Here is a 21,607-nt window from a genome sequence, read left to right as displayed (position 1 = left end):
CACTAGAATAGAGGTGAACTTTTTTAAAAATGTAAGTTTTAAAAGTTTGCCTAGAAAACTTGAGTGTTTGATCCAAATTGTCTGTCAATCTCAGTGACAGACCAAATAAAATATTAAACACAACTGAGTACGTTCAGAAGGAAGAATCCAGAAATCATAAACTGATACTTAACGCAGTAGAAAAAAAATTGCCTGCATATTACCATCAACTTTTCTGAATGGCCATGTTCAAAGTCTTTATTATTACCTTGCTCATTTTTGAAGGGCTTTTACAAGTGTTTTGAGAAGTATCTGGGGATGGACATTCATTTGTAGTTGTGGGTTCTGGATTTTCAGAGTCAGGGTCTGTAAAACAGAAGAAACTATGGTAAATGTAACATTATACGAAAAATACTGACTTTTATTGACACCACAAAACGATGTACCTTCTATTACTCAAAGCAACTTTTTTTCTGATTCAAAAAGGTGTTTAAAACAATATAGCCATGATAGGTCATCTGCTTACTGACCTTCCATGAGTTCACTGAAAGAAGGGGCTAGGCCTTTAGCTTGCAACTGGGAAATGTGATTTGAATGAGATGAAGGTGAAGACTGAACATGACTTGGTGAACATGAGACACAAGGTGATTCTCCCCCTAGAGATGAAGCAGAGCAGTAACCAAAGAGAATATTAGAGCTTACAAAGAACAAGGGTGCAGGGTGACTAGCTGTCTCCACTTTTTGGTGAAAGAACAAGCTTACTTACCACTGTCTTTATCTTTTCGGTGATCACTAAGAAGTAAAGCTCTCTGGTAACTCCTTTCTCTCACTTGTTCCACTGAAGTGGAGGCAGTCCTTTAAAATAAAATTAGTTCATCCTTAATTCAAAGAAGCTACCGCCAGTTAGATTATTCTTTGTCCCTTGAAGGTCCACATGTCCTCTCAGTTCAAGGATTTTGCTCTATTGGGAAAATACTTCCATGTTAAAGCTTTAAAAATAGCTAATCTTCTCTTATTTTGCTAATTGCTCCCCAAACTGAGACTTATTTGAATAACTAAGACTTAAATTTGAATAACTAAGACTTAATTCTTTTTGCCTCCACCAATTTGTTGATGAAAAGAAGAAGGGGGAAACTTTAATGTAGGAATATTCAGAAAGTCACTTTAGGTTACCAAAGGTACCAAAATATGCTTCAACCAAAAAAACAAACAAAAAACCGCCTTACACACTTTCAGGATTTGGAAAGGAACAAGAAGCAGAGTAACTGTGTCCTCTTGCCACTTTGCCAAGACCTCACCTTAAAAACAGCTGCTGCTAACACTCCTACCAAAGAAAACTCTAAACCTGTTTTTCTTTCAAGGTAATGGTAGGGGTTTTAAAGAAATGGTTGACTGTGACAAAAATTCTTTCAAGAGGAAAATTTGAATGAAAAATGTGGATAAATAAAGGAATGATTACAATACACCTTTAACAACTCGGGCAAATAAACAAACAGCTAGTTTAAAACACTATCAGCAAAGATGTTTCAAGTCACCATCCACTTAGCCTTGGGAGAACCACAGCAGGAATCTTTTTCTTGCCAGAGTAGCATATTTCAAAACAGGCTTACCACTGAACTTCAGGTTCATTCTTCTCACTGGCAGCTTCTTTAGCAGGACAATTATTGCTGGTTTCTTCAGAAGTAGCATCATAAACTGCAGCTGGTGTTGGTAAAGGCAGGCTAGCTGTGTTTTCTGCCTGTTCTCTGGTTTCATTACTTTGGACACACCCATCACTATTGTTGCTCAGGTTTCCACTTGCATGAGGTGATATACTAACCAGAGGAAAGTTTTCTGTCTTAGAGCCACTTTTCCTAGCTTCACGTTGTCTCTTACGGTATTCTAATAGAGAAACCTTAAGCAAGAAAGAAAAGGCAGATCTTTTATTCTTGTCTTTCATAACAGAATCAATTCATTCTTTTTCTAAAGAAAATTATTTTATTTATATTAAGAAAATTACATAAAAAAATTTGATTCTCAAGAAATAATTAACTATCAAATGCCCACTATATATTAGGCATTGTACTTAGATGATTCATATACATTATCTCATTTAATCCTCACAACAATCCTATGAAATAGGTATATTATCATCCCCATTTTACAGATGAGGAAATTGAGTAACTCACTCACTCAAGGTCACACAGCTGGTGAGTGTTGGAGCCGGGATTCGAACCTAGGTCTTACTTGAAAGCCCGTGCTCTTTCCACTATACTACATTGCTTCCCACAAAGTTGCCAACTGGACTCTGTTATAAAAATTAAAAGCACACATCACTAAAATTCTTTGACTTATAAAGCAATAAGCCTATTAACAAATTAAATAAGTGTTGTATGTAGTTTCTCCCATTCTTCTGAAATAAGGCATTCTAAATCGTCTCAACATGTCTGCCAAATAATGGTGGTAAATCATGGAACTTGCGTATCACAGTATAATATTATTAGTATCATACTTTACAAAATACTTATGTCCATGGTGTAAATAGTATTGGTATTATGGGATGCTGACAGGAACATGTATTCAATTACAAGAATGCTTGCTTAATATAAGGTTAAAAAGAATAAAATTATTCATCTCTTTTGAATGAGGGGGGTTACTTCTAAGTTACTCATATATTGAGATTTCTCTCAAACCCATATATCTTAACAAGGACAATTCATAGCACTAGAATTTTTCACTTTTCTGTAAACATTTGAATATTTACAAAGTGTTTTAAAATGTACAGATAATCTGGGGGGAAATGTACACATAAAAATTTTAACTCATTTAACTGAATTAGGAATGCCTTACATAATACATCTATCAATTACCCTCAATATTACTACTAAGAAACACTATGAAAGGACTATAAATTGTTAAATTTGTAACCTTTTTCTTTTGTGGTGGATTCTGGGGTGTGCAACTCCCGTCGATCAAATTGTCATTAACGGTCCGTCCAAAACCAGAGACAAGCCCATCTTCGGAAGTACAAAACAGAGCTGTTTCCATAAACATGCCTCTAGTATCATCCTGCATCAGGCACTTTGACTCACTTATTCGGAAGCCTCCTCCAACCTCCAATTGGTGTGAGGGTGTCAAGTCCCTCAGGTTGGAGTTCACTGAGAAGTTAACTCCTGTTCTGTCAGGACTCTTTACCCAGGAAGAATATATTGTGCCCCGTCCAGAGTGAGTTGAATCCAGTTGACTGTTAGGCTCAGTCCTGTCATGTGCAGGTGTTTCCACTGTTTTATGTAAAGCGCTTGACTCAACTGCATCTAGTCCCAGTTGAAGGTCTGACACAGGTTCCTTTTCTCCAGGGCACTGCCTGTTGACTTCAGTCCTACTCCTAGGGCTGGTATAACCAATGGTCTTTATTTCTTGCAGACCCAACTCAGTTAAACTGGAATTTCTAAAAGGCCCCAAAGTTAAGATGGTTGAAGATCTCTCATATCCCTGTTTACAGAATTTAAAAAAAAAAAAGTCATATAATGATATTGAGACTGTTTACTTCAAAATCTACCAGTAATTTAGGCAAAACAATGATATTACCCAAACAATCAGCAACTTTTTTTTTTTTTAAATAACAGCTCACCTCTTGGCTGTAAGTGCGTCTCTTTATTTCTGGAGAACTTTCTGGGGAAGAAATATTCTATATAAAAGGAATAATGGGAATTGAAAATTAAAATACATGAACTAAATATATGATGTTTTTATAAATGAAAACTTAAAATTAGAAACATTTTGGTTTTAGACTTTATTATTTTATTTCCATTCCTCAAGATATTTGCTTTCAGGTCAATTTGATACATTTAGTCTACTGTATATATTAAGAGGAAAGTTAAACATTGAATAAAAATGTTTAAATTCATATGAATATATGTTCCCAAATTTTATTTTATATTCTCAGCACACTAATTGTTAGAGGAAGTGTGGGGCAACTTCTTAATGAAACTCAAAACCAAGAGTTGAAAATTTTTTTTCATTGAAATTTCTCACCTCAAAGTGCATGGTATTTCCTGGTGTACCAGGAGTTACTGGAGTAACTGGTGAATATATAGGTTTATATCCATTTCTACAAGTTTCATCATCTGATTTTATCCGTGGAGGAGTGGCAAATGATGGGTCCATAGGAGTAATATCCGTATGAGTTGGTGTAGCATATGGTGAAGGAGTAGGTGTGGAGGTTTCTGAGTAAACAGAATTTAGCAACTGATAAAGTCTTCGTTTTTTTAGTGGTGTAGTTAAATCTGTTGGTGAGATAATAATCTGTTAGAATTACTATAAGTCTGTAATATATAATGTATTACATTCTGGGAAAGAAAATCTCATCAACAGTTAGTATGATGACTTTCACCACAAAACTAAACATTTATATAAAAAAAAAACAAATATGAAGTATTCCCCACCCCCAAATAAGTGAATTTCACTATTAGCAAGCATTGTCCTGCTGAATGCTTATAGGACTAGAAGTTTCAAAGAAATCATGTAAGTACTGATAGGTTTTTCTAAGAGTCCTTTTGAATCTGTTTGAAATCACCCAGCCCCAAAGCCATTAGAAATTCAACCGTAAACCCAAACACACACCATATTACATAGCAAGGTTTTTGTATCTATCTTCCTCTAAAAGGCTAGGAGAACAGAAATGAGAAAGGAGAACAGAAATGAGAAAGTTTATCAGAATGTGTTTCTCTGCTAAAGTACACAACAGTAAAGAGACTATGCCTGTTAGAAAGGTGTATATCCTGACACATTTCTCATGTTAAAATAATACTAAAAAGAAATTCTACCTGGAAGGGAACAGCTATCATTTAATAGTAGTGGACTTTTATTTTCACCATTGACTGTAGGACTTCTGGATCTTTCTTGAAAGGGTGAATTAAATCTGTGTAAAATTGCTGAATTTTCTTCTTCTAGAGCTTGTTTCAACCATCGCTGAATAAAATGGAGAGTAAAATGGAGAGATGGAGAAATAAATGAATAGGATTTGTACCTGTTCATATAGCCTATAAACGCAGAGCCAATTCCAAAAAATCATTTCACTACCAGGAATGGTAGCAAGGAATGAGAATAACATTTGGCTCATTCTAGATTTTTATATTGAAAGAAAAGTTTACCTTTTTGCACGAGCCAGAAATGTTTTCAGTAGGTTCTTTCCTTCTCCTTTTTTCTGAAAGGAATGGTGAAGTAAATCTAATATAATGCTTAGGTGTAGAGTATACATGGGGACTATAAGTGAGGCCTGGTAAAGAATTGAGCTGTGTAGCTAACACTTCTGGATCTGTAGTTATACGCAGAGGCCTTTCTGAAAGGCTGTCTGAAGGCTTTCCTGTCTTCTCATTCTTCTCACTTAACCATTCATTGACCAAGTGCTAGAGAAAAGGAAAATTGGGGTCACTATATATTTAATTGCACAGATTTTCCCGTAGAATATTCTAAGGCAAAGTAGAAACTGATATATACATGCAATGACCAAAAATCAGTATATCATTCTACATTTCATTTTATTCTTGAAATGTTTTACACAATTTTTTTGTGTGGTGCTGGAGATTGAATGCAGGGCATCTATCTGTATGTTCTACCACTGAGCTACCTGTAACACTGTTTTTTAATACTGTAAAATTTAGGAGACATCAGTACCACCAACACTAAGTTTAGGTTTGTTGCTGCCTTTATTATATGCTTAAAATGTTAAGTAGCATTTTTCTACCCAAGACGCTCCTCACAGTCTCCTAGAGATGAGGTCAGTTTATGTACTCAAGAACAAAACTCTTTTAATAGTACTTTGAGGTTGCATCCAGGGGCACTTTAGTGCTGAGCTACATTTTCAGCCCTTTTTATTTTGAGACAGGGTCTAAGTTGCCAGGCTGGCCTCCAAACTTTGAATCCTCCTGCCTCAGTCTCCTGAGTAGCTGGGATTATATGTGTGTGTTACTACCCCTGGCTTACCTAGTCCTTTTCTTAATTCTTGGTAATTTCTTTTTTTGCTTTCTGGGTATTCGTGTTTATCTGGTTATCAAATAAAATCCTTTGAATTTCATATTACAAATGTAGATTATAGAAAAGGCATGATGTGCATATATACATTTACACATACAATTATATAAACATACAGAAATATGCACATTTTAAAAAAATCTGTCATTGGTATATACCTATAGTACCAACAACTCAGAAGATTAAGACCAGAGGACCACAAGTTCAAGGCCAACGGCAGCAATTTAGCATGGCCCTAAGCAACTCAGTGGGACCCTGTCTTAAAAAGGGCTGGGGATGCCAGGTGCGCCAGCATATGCCTATAATCCCAAAGGCTGGGGATGTAGCTTAGTGCCCCTAAGTTCAATCTTGGGTACCCCCTGCCCCCAAAAAAAGGGCTGGGGATGTGGCTCAGTGGTAATGTTCCCCTGGGTTCAATCCCTAGTACATAGCTCCTATCTTTCAGAAGTATCCCTCTTTTTTGTGTGTGTATATAGCTCCTTTGTAGGACAAACAACAGAACATAGTGCTAAAACATATGAAGTCTAGAACCAGACTGCTAGGGAATGATCCTGTCTTTGCCACTTATACTGTGACTATGAGCAAGTTATGTAACTTTTCCACATTTCCAGATGTGTCTGTAAAAAAAGGGTCATAACAGAACTTAGCTCTACAAAAGTGTTGTGACAACTAAATGAGTTTTTAAGAAACACATATAAAGCTCTCAGAATGCTATGTGGCAAAGAATTATGTATTATTAAGTTGAAGAAGGTGTTTATGGGGAGTCATAATTTGGCACTGTTTGACAGATTTTTGAAGAGAATCATACAGGATTTAGAAGCTTACATTTCACACCAGAGAGATACAGTTAACTTCTGCTCTTAGACCAGAACAATTTAGTCATTTACTAATTAAAAGGCAGGGTTTATGTCATTTATAGTCTAGAAGGTAGTTTCACATGTTTTAAATCCCGAGTTGTTTTTTTATTTTCCTATTCTCATTACAAATAAGTTGAAATTATTTTTTGTCCTTCCAAGGTGGGCAAAAGTAACACTATTAAAGACAAGATTGGCTTACTGCCTTAGGTAGGTGTGCAATAAGGAAAGCACTGACTCTGAATCAGAAACACTTTGATCTCAAACCTTTGACTCTCTGGCAAGTAAATTAACATCTGTTATTGAAGTATAATCCCTGGTTCACAGTAGAATAAACTTTTCTTCATTTAGCAGCCTGCCTACAAACTCTACTGAATTATATAAAAACAAAACTAAATAAATGAAGTTTCAAAATATTTGGTGAAAGGAAGATGTATTTATGATCTATTCCCTCCCCAAAGAGCCTAAAAAATGACCACTTTGGTACCAGTGTTTTGTCCTTTAATCTCAGTGGGATAAAACAGCAGCTTCATTAAAGCTGTTCTGTTACGTTTCTGGCTGAAAAGCCCAGGTTGGTTTAATTTAGTGATTAGTTTCAAAATAATTAGTTTGTTAACTCTGACAGTGCATTTCCAAAGATTTTTATTAATAATTTGATATAAAACTACTTTCTTACTAAATTCTTACTACATTCACATTCTTACATTCTATTGAAATCAATAATTTCATCACATTTATTTCTTGTAATCTAAGCAATGGAATTTATAAAAAATACCATAAAAGATAGGGACTGGGGATGTAGCTCAGTGGTAGACTACTTGCTTACCAAATAGCCCTGGATTCAGTCCCCAGCACCAGGTAGGGCTGTACTGTAACACATCTAAAACTAGTTAGAGAAATATAAATTTTGTACATAGGGCAATGTAAAAGTCTTGATATAGTTTATCATCTTTACAATAATGCAAACATAGTATTTGATTTTACACTTCATTTTTCATTCTTACTCAAAAAGATCTGCATAAAAATGATGCTGCCTCTTGTGCAGTTCATTATGAGATAAGTTATAGACTGATTTCTAAACACCAATATAACCATTTAATAGCACAAACAGTTGGAAACAGTTCTTAAATTCATTAAGAGTCATACCTTCTTTGTTTTGGGGTACTTTGTAGGACATTTATTAAGTGCTGGGACTTCAGTTTCAGTAATTATTTCTGCTACTGCAGTTTCAGTTTCTGGTTCTATGGCCAGTACAGTATTTTCGATATCATTTTGTTGTGATGTAACTTCTATATCAGGAGAAGAGGGTTGGATATCTGAACACATGCTGACAGTTCTGTGTCTCCGACGCTGCTGTCCAATGTGAGTCCTACTTCGAGAAAAACTTTTTCTCTGTTTTGTTCTATTCACTTTGGCAGGGGTTGGCTTGTTAGCAGTTTCTTCCTTTGCTTGTTCCTAATTCAAAATACAATACAATGGAATTTTATGTTTATAGATACTTCTACTTCAGAAGCTAACTTGACAAAATTTATGAATTCACATAATAAATTCACATAATTAAAAATGTTATTACTCAAAAACAAAGTAGTATAGTGTTAAATTCCAAGTCTTAAGTTTCCCATCAGACCTAAAAACTGCACAATTAAAAATTTATTACAGATTTAACTCAATTGTGTATGTAAATTTGTTGGTTTGTATACCCAGGGGTACTGTGCTACTAAGCAACACTCCCTTTTTATTTTGAGACAGAGTCTCACGTTTAAAGCTGACCTTCAACGTGAGCTCCTCCTGCCTCAGCCTCCCAAGTCACTGGGATTATAGGCCTGTTCCACCATGCCCAAATGGAAATTTTATTTGAAATAGTTTAAATGGGAACATAAAACTAAACCTGAATAATACCTGAATAACTTCAGCATCACTGACAAGCTGTGCATCTTTACATTCAGTTTTAACTTCAGTTTTGGCTGTGCTGATCCGTTCCAAAGCTTGTTCTCGTCTTTTCTCTCTCTTTTCAAGTCTGGCAAAAGCTTGCAAAATTGCTTCCATTTTCCTTTCTTCTCTAGTCTACAAGATTTCAATTTTATTAGTCATTGCTCTGAAGTAAATATTCTAAAGTCCAGATCAGATGTACAGGCAAATTATAAAATTTTTTACTATGATACTGTTAGCAAACCAAGTCTGTTGTTATTAGATATGGGGGAAAAACAATTTATATTCATTCAAAATCTAAAAATCCCAAACATCATCTCAGTAAGCCTTATTATTACAAATATATTTCATGAAAAGAACACTTGATTGAGTGCTAATGATAAGGATAAAACAAAACAAAAAGTCTCAAAAATGACCATGCTTTACACTAACTTGAAAAAAATTTTTAAATACAGAAGCCAACCTTTAAAAAAATTCAAAATTCCTAAAGTAATGGTATGTGAAAAAGCAAAATTCCTATGCACTTAAGAAATCAGTCAATATATTTTTGCTATGTTTTAGCAGGATGTTGTGGGGGTACATTTAGTAAACATCTCCATAATTCTAAGCAAGTTAGTTAACCTTTCTGAGGCTATAAAATGTGGATAATAATACTTACACTTCACTGGATTATTATTTAGTTCAAACTGAAAATGTGAGGTTTTAAACAGTACTTAGAAATTGATAGGCATTCCATAAATATTTTTATTTCTACTTTAGCCCTCTTGCCCTCCATTTTAACTCTTGTAAGGCATTCCTCTACCTTCTGCTCTTCCTTTCTTAAACTGACACTTCAAGACAGGGACTGAGGGAACAGCAAGAGTTCCTTTGAGCATCAGTTCTCTTTGGATAGAGAACATTAAAACCAAGACCCAGAGCCTTGACCAGAGGGCCTGGCAAATGCTTCAGCTCTCAACCAGAACCAGGAAGCACGTCCATCAACTGTCCAGTTCTCCAAATGAAAGAACCAGGTCCTGAGGCTCAGATCCATTTGTCTTTCCTCCTTCATTGTCATCGATGTGGGGAAGAAAGAAAGAAAGATCAGAAACTCAAGATCTGGCTGCCAAAGTCTTGTCAATATTGGCGCTTCAGTAATCAGCAGAGATTCAAGCATTAAGACACCTACACTCTGAAAATTACTGCTTTTTCTGTGTTTTTTCTTTTTTGTTACACTTAGTAAGAAAACGAAAGTAGAATGTGTCAAACAAATCATCTGAGGATACTTTTACAGCGAATAGCCATACTGCAAATGTGACACAAAATATTTTGTCCTCAACTTTTTTTTTTTTCCTACAGGCAAGGAAATGGTCCAAAGAGGTAAGATTATTTGTTTATGGATAAATTTCTGCAACTCTCCATCTCATTAGCTCTTCTGGTCCAGGGTGGTAATCAAACACTCAAAAAACTATACAGGCAAAAGATGATTAATTTATTAGGTAATGGGGAATTCAACCCAGGGGTGCTTAACCACTGAGCCACATCCCCAGCCCTTTTTATTTTTTGAGATGGGGGTCTCACTAAGTTGCTTAGAGCCTTGCTAAATTACTGGCCTTGAACTTGCAATCATCCTACCTCAGCCTCCCAAGTGGCTGGGATTACAGGCCACCACCATGCTCAGCTCAAAAGATGACATTATGTGCTCATTGGAACTGCAAGTTTTAAAGCCAAATTCTTGCCTGAGGGAATTAATTTCAGGTTTCTGGTCCTTTAAATTAACTTACCTAACCTCTTTTTATATGGCTTTCTATAAAAATGCTGACTCTGTATATCAGGGCTTTTCCAAAACTCTAAATAGCTTCCACTTGTTGAACTGGAGGTTAATTACTATGGTTTCCTCTCTCAAAAATGTTTTAATATGTGCAAAAAGTATATTTTCCTAGAAAAAGAAACTTGTCTTAATAAATATTATATTTGTCAAAGAAAAAAATTATCAAAAGGGAGGCACCAAAGAAGATACTTTTTTTTCTTTTTTGTTGTACTGAGGATTGAACCCAGAGGCACTCTGCCACTGAGCTTCCCCAGCCCTTTTTTAATTTTTGAGATAGGATCTTGCTAAGTTGCCCAATCAGGCTTTAAAGTTGTGGTCTTGCTTTACCCTTCTCAGTAAGTGAATAGATGAATAACATGTATCATCATACCTGGCATGATAGTTGTGAATTTACACTATGGTTCTTTGACTTAGTTCAACATTCCCCTATAAGAGTGAGGGTCAGGGATGAAATTATGTAAAAGAAAACTGACCCAAACTTGTTCAAATAAATATGTAATTTCCATTTATACAGGTACAACTATTTGATCATTAAAGCAAAATCCCTGAGAGATGGTTTAATCTTTTAGAGCTGGACAGGATCTTTAAAAATGTAGTATTGTACTACAGAAGAAACCCAAATCCCTCTAGATTAAGTGACCCTGTCAAAGGTGGGACCTTTGCATAATTATTACGCAACTTTCCTAGCTTCTAATTTAACCTTTTGTTTTTCCAATTAACAACCACTTACATACTATGTAATGTAAAACAAAATACAGCATAAGTTTTCCTGCATTACAACAATTGCTGCGTTTGTAGAAATAAAGCTGAAAACACTAAACATTTCTTAATAACATTAACCTAGCTTTATCTTAAAATATTTACAAATATTGGGAGTGTAAACATGACTGGTTTTCTACATTGATAAAATTATTAGTACATGGATCTACTTTTAAATTCCTTAAGGTTCATATGTCATTCATCATTGCATCTAATATATTCTTTGACATAAAACTGGGTGTACTTAAAAATAAATAACTGGAAATTTGTCACCCATTTAAAAATCTGATTGAAAAATAACTTAAAAATAAGTTGTAAGTAATAAGCTGAGGTAGTTATAGGTGACTATAGATACTAGTCAACTGCCCATAGCTCCTAAAACCTGTGATAGATACAGTTCAGATTATATTAACCACATAGGGTTACTACTGTGATGCTATATTCTGTAACCATAATTCATTTCAAGCCATGGGAACTGATAGATCCTGAAACAGAATTAGATAGGGTTACTTTCGAAAAAAGAGGTGAGGGGTTACTTTCAGGAAACTGCTAACTTTTGACATATTGTTAATGCCAAGTGTTAGGTGTTACTGCTTAAAGTACATGGAATCTCCATGTGTTTCATCTGATCATGGTTTTTATTCATAACAGTAAATACGAGTATTATAATTTCTTATAAACAGAACAAAAAAGTCTGCTTCATAATATCCCTATTAGTTGAGGTGTGGGTATTGGGACTTTTTATTTCAATTATATACACTTTAAAGTATAAGCACATTGGAGTAAAAATGGAATGTAATTAATTTTTGTAACAGACATAATTTTTTTTTAGACATTGATGAACCTTTATTCATTTATTTGTGTATGGTGCTGAGAATTGAACCTAGTGCCTCACACATGCCAGCCAAGTGCTCCACCACTGAGCCACAACCCCAGCCCATGACGTATAATTCTTAATCTGAGTTTCCTGCTCAGTAGATAGGGAATGCCTAAAGTCCACATGACTGAAGACTATATAATAAAAAACAAGAATTAAAATGTACAGTATAGCAACTAAAAAAATTAACTTTACTGAATAAAGTATTATAATTAATTTTAAACACTTGTGAATGCTATTAAGTAGCCTTAGAGGGTAGTTGGGTCTAAGAACTAAGGAAAAAAAAAAAAAAAAAAGGAAGAAAGCCACCTAGGAACTCCTGATTGTTTTCTGAACTGCTAGTAAGAGGAAGTGGCTTTTCTTTAAAATAAAAAATTAAAACAGATGCTGGGCACTGAAAATAGTTCTCTGGGTTGGTGGCATCCAGAATGTAAGGCATGAGACCTGACCCTAGAGAAACTGCGTGGTGGAGTCTTCACAGTGGCTAGAAAGCAGTCTTACCATACCTCTGGTTTTGCTTTACTTAGTTTTTAGTATCCTTAGTCCACAGTGAAATGGAAAATTTCGAAATAAACAAGTTTTAAGTTAAAAGAAAAATGAAAGAAAAAAAAAGCTTTTCAAAGAAATGGAAAGACAGAGCCAACCTACCAAATTAACCTACTATGTGGTATTAAAATGAGACTCTTTACTCAGAAAAAAAACTCCCTACTTTCAAACAGCAACTGAGAGATTATGGCTTGTGTGGTATCTCCATTTGTTCTATCATGTGACAATTTACACTTGGTGCTGTTTCCTCTTTTGACAGTCATGATTAGTTGCACCCCATCCTCCATGAAAGCTTCTCCAGAGCAGTAACCTTGTCATTTTTGCTCAGCTAGTACCTTAAATGACACTTGGTGTATATAGCAATCAATTCACATTTTTATTAAACCACTAAGAAATGGGCATGTATATTCTATAAAATGTGTCACTTATGTGAAAACATAACTGGAAGCATTCAAAGGATTTTGAGAATTAAATTTATTATAAAGCAGCTAAAGCAAAAAACCCTCATTTTGTTTGTACAGAATACCTATAAAACAAATTGATCCTCTCTTACTATTTATTACTCATCTTGAGAAATACAATTCCTAATCGCTATGATGAGAAACTTAGAAAATTATTAATCAACATCACTTTATGCATGCTCTAAGAAGAAAACAGTGATTTAGATGATACCCACCACAGTGCTGTCATGAGATGACTTTTCTTGCAACAAATTACCTTCCTCTCACTATGTTTTACAAAGGCATTAGTAGTAAGAGCATACATTCTGAATAACAGTGTTTTCCCAGTGTGTGTGTGTGTGTGTATGTGTATTTATAAAAATCTGTGGGATGTCAGGTATCACCCACAAAAAATTCCAAGAGTATACAAGGAGAGTTTTGGAAAATACTATATATACTGGGAATCTTAAAGGTTAGACATAAGGTTTACTAAACCCAACTAGCTAAAAGCACTCTTTAACAAATTAGACTTTTATGGAATACTTTCTCCAGTGAAGGACAAGAGCTGAGAAAATTGTGGGGAATCCTTGACAAATCTTACAGGGCATCACCTAGGCTATAAGCTTCATGTAATTCACATTCATGAACCTATCTCTCTCTCCGTAAATGGCTGTCATGAACTTTTAGTTGGCCCATTTACTGAGCATCTATTTTTTAAAAAGCTAGGTACTTTTCCCTGTCTAGGAGTCAGGGCTATGACAATGAATAAAAGTACAAATTCTTTCCCTTGGGGTACACATGTTCTAGTGAAATACAATTAAATCTAGATGATCCTAGCTATATGATTATCCTTTAATAGTCTTACACTGTTTCTCAAATTTCTGTCCTTTTAATGTGAAGACCACCCTGAATAACTTCCATGAACTCCAGTTGAGGCAATCTCATTATAATAATCAAGTACTACCAAGACTAAACTCCAAAACATATTAAGAAGGTGCTTACAGAAAATTATTTCAGAAATATGTTTTATTGATATAATTAGAAATGAGGAAAAGCATCTTTGTTGTTTAAATTTTTCAAAAGGTTTGCCACTTTAAAAATGATTGCTTGGAATTAAAGGCATGTTTTCCTTCCCCTTTTACCTGCTCTCTCCATCTAATTATGGCCCCCTAATCCTACCTTAACATGTACCAAAAAGAGAGCCTACTCTGTAGTACTTCAGCTTTGGAATCAAGTGAGTGTTCTACTGTATTTTCCAGGGCCACAGCTTAAATGGGCTCAAAATTTCCCAAGCCATTTCAAACTCCCCATCAAAGAAGTCTCTGTCAAGGGCTGGTGATCTGGTTCAGTGGCAGAGCAAGCCTAGAATGTACTACCTCCTCCCAATATCTCTTGCCAGATATGAGGAAATGGACACTAACCATCCATTCAGTTCCATACAATTTAGGCACAAGTTTGCTTTGTTCAAAGGGGAAACACACAATGTAATGGATGAAAAAAGAAAAATGTTAATAAAAGAACATTACAAAATATCAAAGGAGATGTGAGGGGAAACAGAACTGAGAATGAAAAGGGTCATGTATCCTAACCACATAATGAAACCTTCATTGAACATTTTGTACCGTTTAGCCAACCCTATCTCCCTATAGCCCACTCCCAAAATTCAGCCTATGTTGATTCACCCAAACAGAATTATATAACTCTTCAGTTCCAACTACTAGTTGTAATCTAACCTTATAAATGTCAAAGACTAAAAAGGTTAGGTTGAATCATACCAAAATTTTCAAAACTAAATACACCCTGTAAGGAAAAACCATATTAATTGCTTGAGAACCTTAGAATGTGTGGTTCTATGTTATTTGATTAAATCCAAAAATTTATAATTCAAACAAATTTGAATTATACAGTAAGAAATAAGAGTGAATGACTTTGAGGACTGAAGATCCAAAGAAAAAAATTTAAGTTTTGTTTTATGTCCTTTTAGTTATAAACATACTTTTCAAGTTTTCTATCTTCACAGTCACCTTAAAGGCAGATGAATATGCTAACTCAAATTAATATAAAACCTTTGAAAAATTATTCTATATTAATTCAGCATGCTAATAAGCTAAATCAGAACCAAAAGGTAATCATGATTAAGCATATATTTTTTTCTCATTGAAGTTTAACATCAAAAGAATATCCAATTTTTTTCTGGGATCTGGAAATGTTCTAAGTTCCACTATTATTCTCAGCACTGATGGATAAGTTAACTTTTTAAAAATAGCTCCATAGTCAAATATTTCAGAGAATGTTATCTGAATAAAAATACTGTATGAACATAGAAAATTCAGATATTTTTCAAAATTATTAAGGCATTTGTAAAAAACGCTCTCTCTATGAAACACATGCCCTTTTAAGAAAATCATTGATACTCTAAATTGGTCTCCTAAAAGTTCCTACATGACTAATAGAAATACAAGCAATTGGGGAATGGACAAAACAATACTAAAAATCAATAGTCAAGAAAGGGCTTTAGAGAATTTGTGGCTCAGCAGTAGAGCACTCGCCTAGCACATGCCAGGCGCTGAGTTCAATCCTCAGTGCCACATAAAAATAAAGGTATTGTGTCCAACTACAACTAAAAAATATTTTTATTTTTAAAAGATTCAAAATAACCTTAGATATAGGAACTCCTCCTTTATAACCAGCCTCCAAATTTTCACCTGTATTTTTTTTCTATCTCTAATACTACCCAGTCTCAACAGACAAGTGATTCTAAAATTCCAAGGCTAGAAAACAGTTCTGTGTTGCTTTTACAATAGAAAGCACAGAATTAACACAGCATAGAAAGATGGCCACTGTGGTGACAGAATGCATGTGCAGTAAGCAAGTCTACAAAGACCTCATCCCAACATGTGACACCTGAGATTACGTGGAGAACAGTATTGAAAACCCCTAGAGCATTAAACAAGACAAGTAAATGGAATGGGGAAGATCATTAGTTGGTGTGTATAATTTCAAATCTTAAAAAGTATACAATGATAGAGTTAACTATTTACCACTAAAATTTTAGGATATTTCTTGTCCTAGTTTTTATGCTGACAAAATAACTGCAAATAAATAGTACAAAGGATATAAATCCTAAACTGATTTTAATGAAGACCTTATTTATGTTATTTTATAACAGTATAAAACAGAAATAGCTACCAAACCAGTGGTGGGTTTTTGTTTTAGCTCTGCATAAGCCATTTATTTGGTACTATTAAAAAGCTTAAAGATCTATTGTTAAACATCAAATCATTAAGATAAAGGATACATTAATGAAAGAAATTTTGGACAGTAATTGCAATATTAAAATTTATTAATAGTTATCAGACTCAAAAATATTAATGATTTCTAAAACATACAATTTCTAAAAGGCCATACATTTTAAAATGTCTAAGGAGCACCAGTAAAAATACAAAGAATTAGTGAAATTTACTTAAATGGTAATGACAAAGCCAAATAAAAATGCTCAATGGCATATCATGTGCCCCAAATTTGCTAACTTCAAAGAAAAGTGTGAGAGCCCCATGGAAAGGCAACAACAGAAAGAGTAGCTGTCACTAAGCCAATACCATAACATTAAGCAACTAATGGCTTCCCAACTTACCATCTTTCTTTTCCTTTCTGCAATCTGCTCCTCCGATTCCATTTCTACTTCATTGCTAATAGGAGTTTTTTCTTCTATATCATCAATAAAATCTGGTTCCTGGAAAGATGGAAATGACTTCTTATATAAAGAAACTGTTACTCCATCTATAAACTCTTGACATCAAACTGTTTAAAAGTCTTTTAACCACAACTAAATATAAAAATTATAAGCCATCTTAAAATTGCTTTCTTGAATGCCATCAAATAATTTTGCTTTCTAAAGTTCTATTCATAAATTCAACAGCATGGACTTTTGTTTATATTCTTCCCAAAACAAAATTTTCATAAAACCTGCAAATATGAAGCACTAGGTAAATTTTCGATTTAAAACTTAAGGGAAATTATTAGAATACAGGGCCCCTTAATGAGCAAAACATTTCTTAACCTAATCTCTATTTTGAGAGCCAATAACACATATTTCCTGATGGGGAAAAAGTATAAGCCCAAATTCTCATAAAGCACTAGCTGGATTCGCTTATTTTTTAGTCTGGGAAAAATCTTATCTTCAATTCTGCAGTGATTTGTTGGCTATTTCTTTTTTTAGTACCAGGGATTGAACCCAGGGGTGCTTAATCACTAAGCCACATCCCCAGTCCTTTTTATGTTTTAAGACAAGTTGTTCCGCCTGCCCTTGGTTCCTCCTGCATCATCCTCCTGAACGGCTGGGATCACATGACCAGCTCTTAATAATTTTTAACAAATGTTACATATATAGTAACAGAACTTGTATTTACACTTCACTAAACATCAAAATGGACTAAAAATTGTTAAGAAACTTTACATTTAAAAAGGGCAAAAATATGACAAATTAACTTCATTAAGAATCAGTAGAAAAAAAAAGAAATATATGAATAAAAAATAAACATTTGTAATTGGAAAAGGGAAAAAAAAAAAAGAATCAGTAGAGTTTGATACCTGATTATTTGATACTGATAATCTCAGGGGAGAAAGCTTTCTCTGTTTTGTTTCTGGACTCTTTATTTTGTTGACTGTTCCATCACAATCCAAAGTAATATTCTGATTTTGTGTATCTTTTTCTTTTGAAATATCTTTGTCTTTTTTTCCTTTTTTCCTTCTGGTCTCATAACCACTGTTGATATTTTCCGTAGATTCAGAACTACGTTTCAGAACAGGGCACTCTAGATTGTCTTTGAGGCAGGCACAATCCACCTTGTACTTACTGAAATGATATCCAAATAAATATTTATTCAAGATATTAAACAAAATTGGGAAATTTCCTATTCATTTTAAGATGCAACTTCACAAAATTATACATAATCATTGACTTTAATCTTAAACTTTTCAACTAATTTGTATTTCTGACTACTATCACAAAAGAAATATTATTTGCTCATAACAAATGTTGAATTTGGACTACCAACTGGGTCTTATAATATATAAAATGAAAAAAAAACCCCAATAAATTAAAATTCTTGAGTCTTTTAAAGTAAAATGATACTGTTAATTATACAAATTAACATTAAAGTAAAACCCATAATTTCTTCAGTAATCCCAGAGTGTTATAAAATACTGACTTGAAATTTGACCTAAATAAAAAACATGCCAGGTATAAAAACACTAAAACTTAACTAGTTTGTATATTCTAAAGAATTATTTCAATAACCAGGTTTCTTTAATGACAGCAACAGCTTTTATTTACTTATTTACATATGTATGTATATTTTTTTCCTATGGTACTGGGGATTGAATCCAGGGGTACTCTGTCACTACTAAGCTATATCCTCAGCCTGGGTTTTTGTTTTGGTTTTTTAATTTTGAGACATAGTCTTGCTAAATTGCTGCGGCTGATTTTGAACTTGAGATCCTCATGCCTCAAATTCCTAAATTATGGGGATTATAACATGCCCAACCAGATATGTTAATCAAGCAGTTACTTTGTGCCAGAAACTGTTGTTTACATGTGTTAGCTCATTAAATCTTCAAACATTCCTGTTAGGAGAGAATTATTATTCTCATACTTGAGATAATGGTGCACAGAGAGCTGAACACACTGGTCTAAGATCATAAATAACTGGGCTAGGATTTGAAAACAGATTTGGAAAATTTATATTCTTAATCTCAATGAGATGTACAATCTCCCAAATTGATATGGAAAGAGTCTTTATGTTAAATTTTCCACCTTCTAGGGGTAGAAAGGACTTAAAAAAGAAAAGCTGAAATTATTATGATAAGTCTGTTTCCAATAATTATTAGAGATGAATACTGAAGGAAAAGGAATTTCACATTGAGAGAAAACATAATGGACACTGTTTAAAAATCTGCATTTAAAAAGCACATAACACAGTTTTTTAAAAATACAGAAAAATGAACTGAGATGCTTATAACCCAAAAGGCTACAGAATAATATAAAGAACACAGAAAAAGTCTGCACAGCAGAGAAAGGGTCACATGATATGATTAGGCAATTAGCAAGAGGAAGTCCAAATGGTAACACATAAGAAGATAGTTGGGAGCTGGGTAGAGCTCGGTAGAAGAGTATGTGCTTAGTATGCACAAGACACGGAGTTAAATCCCCAGCAACACCAAAACAGAAAAGTGAAAGAAAAAAAAAAAAGAATGAAAGAAAAAGATATTTGGTCACAAATAATCAAAGAAAATGGTAAATAAAAATGTAAAGATACCATTTCACATGGATTAGTAAAAATTTTTAAAGTCCTAATACTAAAGAATTAGAAAGGAACTAAACTGCTTAGGAAAGTATTAAAAAAAAAAGTTTCTTTGGAAAGCAATTCACTAATTCACTTTTGGTTAAAAACTGCACATTCTAAAACATTCTATGCATTCTCCCTACCACAGAGAGAACATGTACAAATACATACATGTTCAAAAAGCCACAGAAACATATTGTGATAAATAAAAAGATCCATCAGTAATGGAAGAGAGAAAAGCCATTAGCAGTAAAAATAAATGAATTAGAGCCTACATACAACACTGTAGTTTTATCTCATGTAATAAAAGAGAAAAGATAGAATGCAGAAGTAGTAGGTTACAATGAACATAAAATTTAAAGATAACACAAAATTCTAAATACTATTTGATGACATAAAAATCACAAAATGTTAAAGAAATGTAAAGAAGGGTGATACAATCTGCTAAATCTAAGAGGCTTCAATGGATAGTGTTCTATTAGTCTGTGAAGTACATGGATTTGTATTCATATTTGTATATTAAAATTTTTAAATTTAAAGTTTTTATATTCAGAGCACGTTTCTTAGTGTTTCAGAACATGCTTCTTAGAGGTTCTTCTACAAATCCTTTCAATTTACCCCACAAAGAAAATTTGATGCATTTTTTTTTTTGTCTTGAGAGGCAAATTAGAAATTATTTATCTGCTTAACCAAGTAAATTGTAAAACTAAAATCGTACCCCCTAAAATACAAGAAAGTGAAGAAAAAAATTCTAACCTAATAAAGTCAATAGCATATTGCTGAAATTAGCATTAGTAATTATACATTGTAAATGTTTAAACAGCAATAATGTAAGCTAATACCAAAATGCTTATTTTCAAGTACTTTTTAACTGCCTCATGAGAAATAAGTTGTAAAAGCAATAATAATACCTAAATTATTACATGAACATTAAAGAACTACTTTGAAGCAACAGATGATTTATTTACCAACTTGAACTTACCAATTCCCATAATCAAAATCAAAGGCGATAGTAATTTCAGTACCCTTTGGAATACTTTGTATAGAATAAATGTAAAGATGTATGGTTCCATCTTCAATTTCATGCCTCACCTGTTAAAAGAATAATTTAACACATCTGTAAACAATTTTCTATCTTTAAAAGCACCTTCTCCTGCAAGTTACAAAGCTATTAGTAAAAGTACATTATAATCACAACTTGGGAAAGTACCATTAATTATTAAGACTTATTGATCATTGGTTACCAACTGCGAAGATTTTTCAAAAGTATATCAATGCCTTCAACCAATCCGCCCACCCCACAGACTACCATGTGGCATCCAAAACAAAAAATAAAACTATAACTATTTTCTAATGCATATTTTTTTCTCTTTTTAGCATGTCTGAAATTGGTAGTCTTACAAGTGATAGCATTTTAGTTTTGAGGAATTGCAATAATGGTACAGCTAACACTGTGTGACACACACTGTTCTAGATAATTTGTACAATAATTTTATTCCTTAATAATACATTTTGATAGATAAATATAAGGCATGGATAAAGTTGCAAAACTAATAAGCCACAGAGAAGGCAAGACTGGCTCCAAAACTTATAATGCTCCAGCTAAAAAAGTAATTATAAAATTAAAAATGTGTATTTTGGCATATAGAAAACAAAAGTATTTTATATTCCACCCTAAAATAGAGCATTAAAAATTTTATAGTAACATACAATCTGTTTTAGCTTTATCATCTAACGTGATAAAATCATAGCATATTTACCCATTAAATAGACTTTCTAGGATTTAAAAAGTCCAATATTCCCTCTTATAAGAAACATCACAATTTCTTCAATGTATAATTTGTTATCACCTAAATTTTTACAACAGGAAGACGCTGAGCAAAATACATCAAGAATTGAAGTATTCTAAGAACAGAACAGGAAGGAAGAGCATGAGGAAAAGACTGCAGTAAACAAAGACGAATGGGGGGAGAGAAACGGAGAGAGAAGGGAAAGCATCTGGAAATGGTAGGAGACCTTCAATGATACATAAAATTATAAGAGGTCATGAGGGGCAAGGG

The 21,607-nt window shown here is 33.6% G+C and overlaps 1 protein-coding gene across 6 annotated transcripts in view; it reads right to left on the bottom strand.

Moving 5' to 3' along the window:
* The window catches only part of KMT2E (lysine methyltransferase 2E (inactive)), a 92,509-nt gene that overhangs the window by 2,244 nt on the left and 68,658 nt on the right, over positions 1-21,607 (bottom strand). For 4 of the 6 annotated variants that reach the window (XM_081286023.1, XM_081286024.1, XM_081286025.1 and 1 more), the window contains 14 exons: positions 20,530-20,639; positions 17,794-18,058; positions 16,838-16,936; positions 8,745-8,909; positions 7,992-8,300; positions 5,112-5,366; positions 4,785-4,929; positions 3,994-4,244; positions 3,590-3,646; positions 2,887-3,450; positions 1,590-1,873; positions 746-834; positions 510-635; positions 248-345 (listed from right to left, as the gene is read on the bottom strand). In XM_081286023.1, coding sequence (XP_081142149.1) covers positions 248-345; positions 510-635; positions 746-834; positions 1,590-1,873; positions 2,887-3,450; positions 3,590-3,646; positions 3,994-4,244; positions 4,785-4,929; positions 5,112-5,366; positions 7,992-8,300; positions 8,745-8,909; positions 16,838-16,936; positions 17,794-18,058; positions 20,530-20,639 — 2,817 coding nt within the window. The remainder of the gene's footprint in view (positions 1-247; positions 346-509; positions 636-745; positions 835-1,589; positions 1,874-2,886; positions 3,451-3,589; positions 3,647-3,993; positions 4,245-4,784; positions 4,930-5,111; positions 5,367-7,991; positions 8,301-8,744; positions 8,910-16,837; positions 16,937-17,793; positions 18,059-20,529; positions 20,640-21,607) is intronic. The other 2 variants (XM_081286026.1, XM_081286027.1) reach the window with 2 other exon arrangements.

This window comes from Spermophilus citellus, assembly GCF_964194105.1.
Source record: "Spermophilus citellus genome assembly, chromosome: 3".
NCBI classification, from domain to species: domain Eukaryota; kingdom Metazoa; phylum Chordata; class Mammalia; order Rodentia; family Sciuridae; genus Spermophilus; species Spermophilus citellus.
Note: the sequence above shows the minus strand (reverse complement) of the source record. Positions and strands in the feature narration are given on the sequence as shown.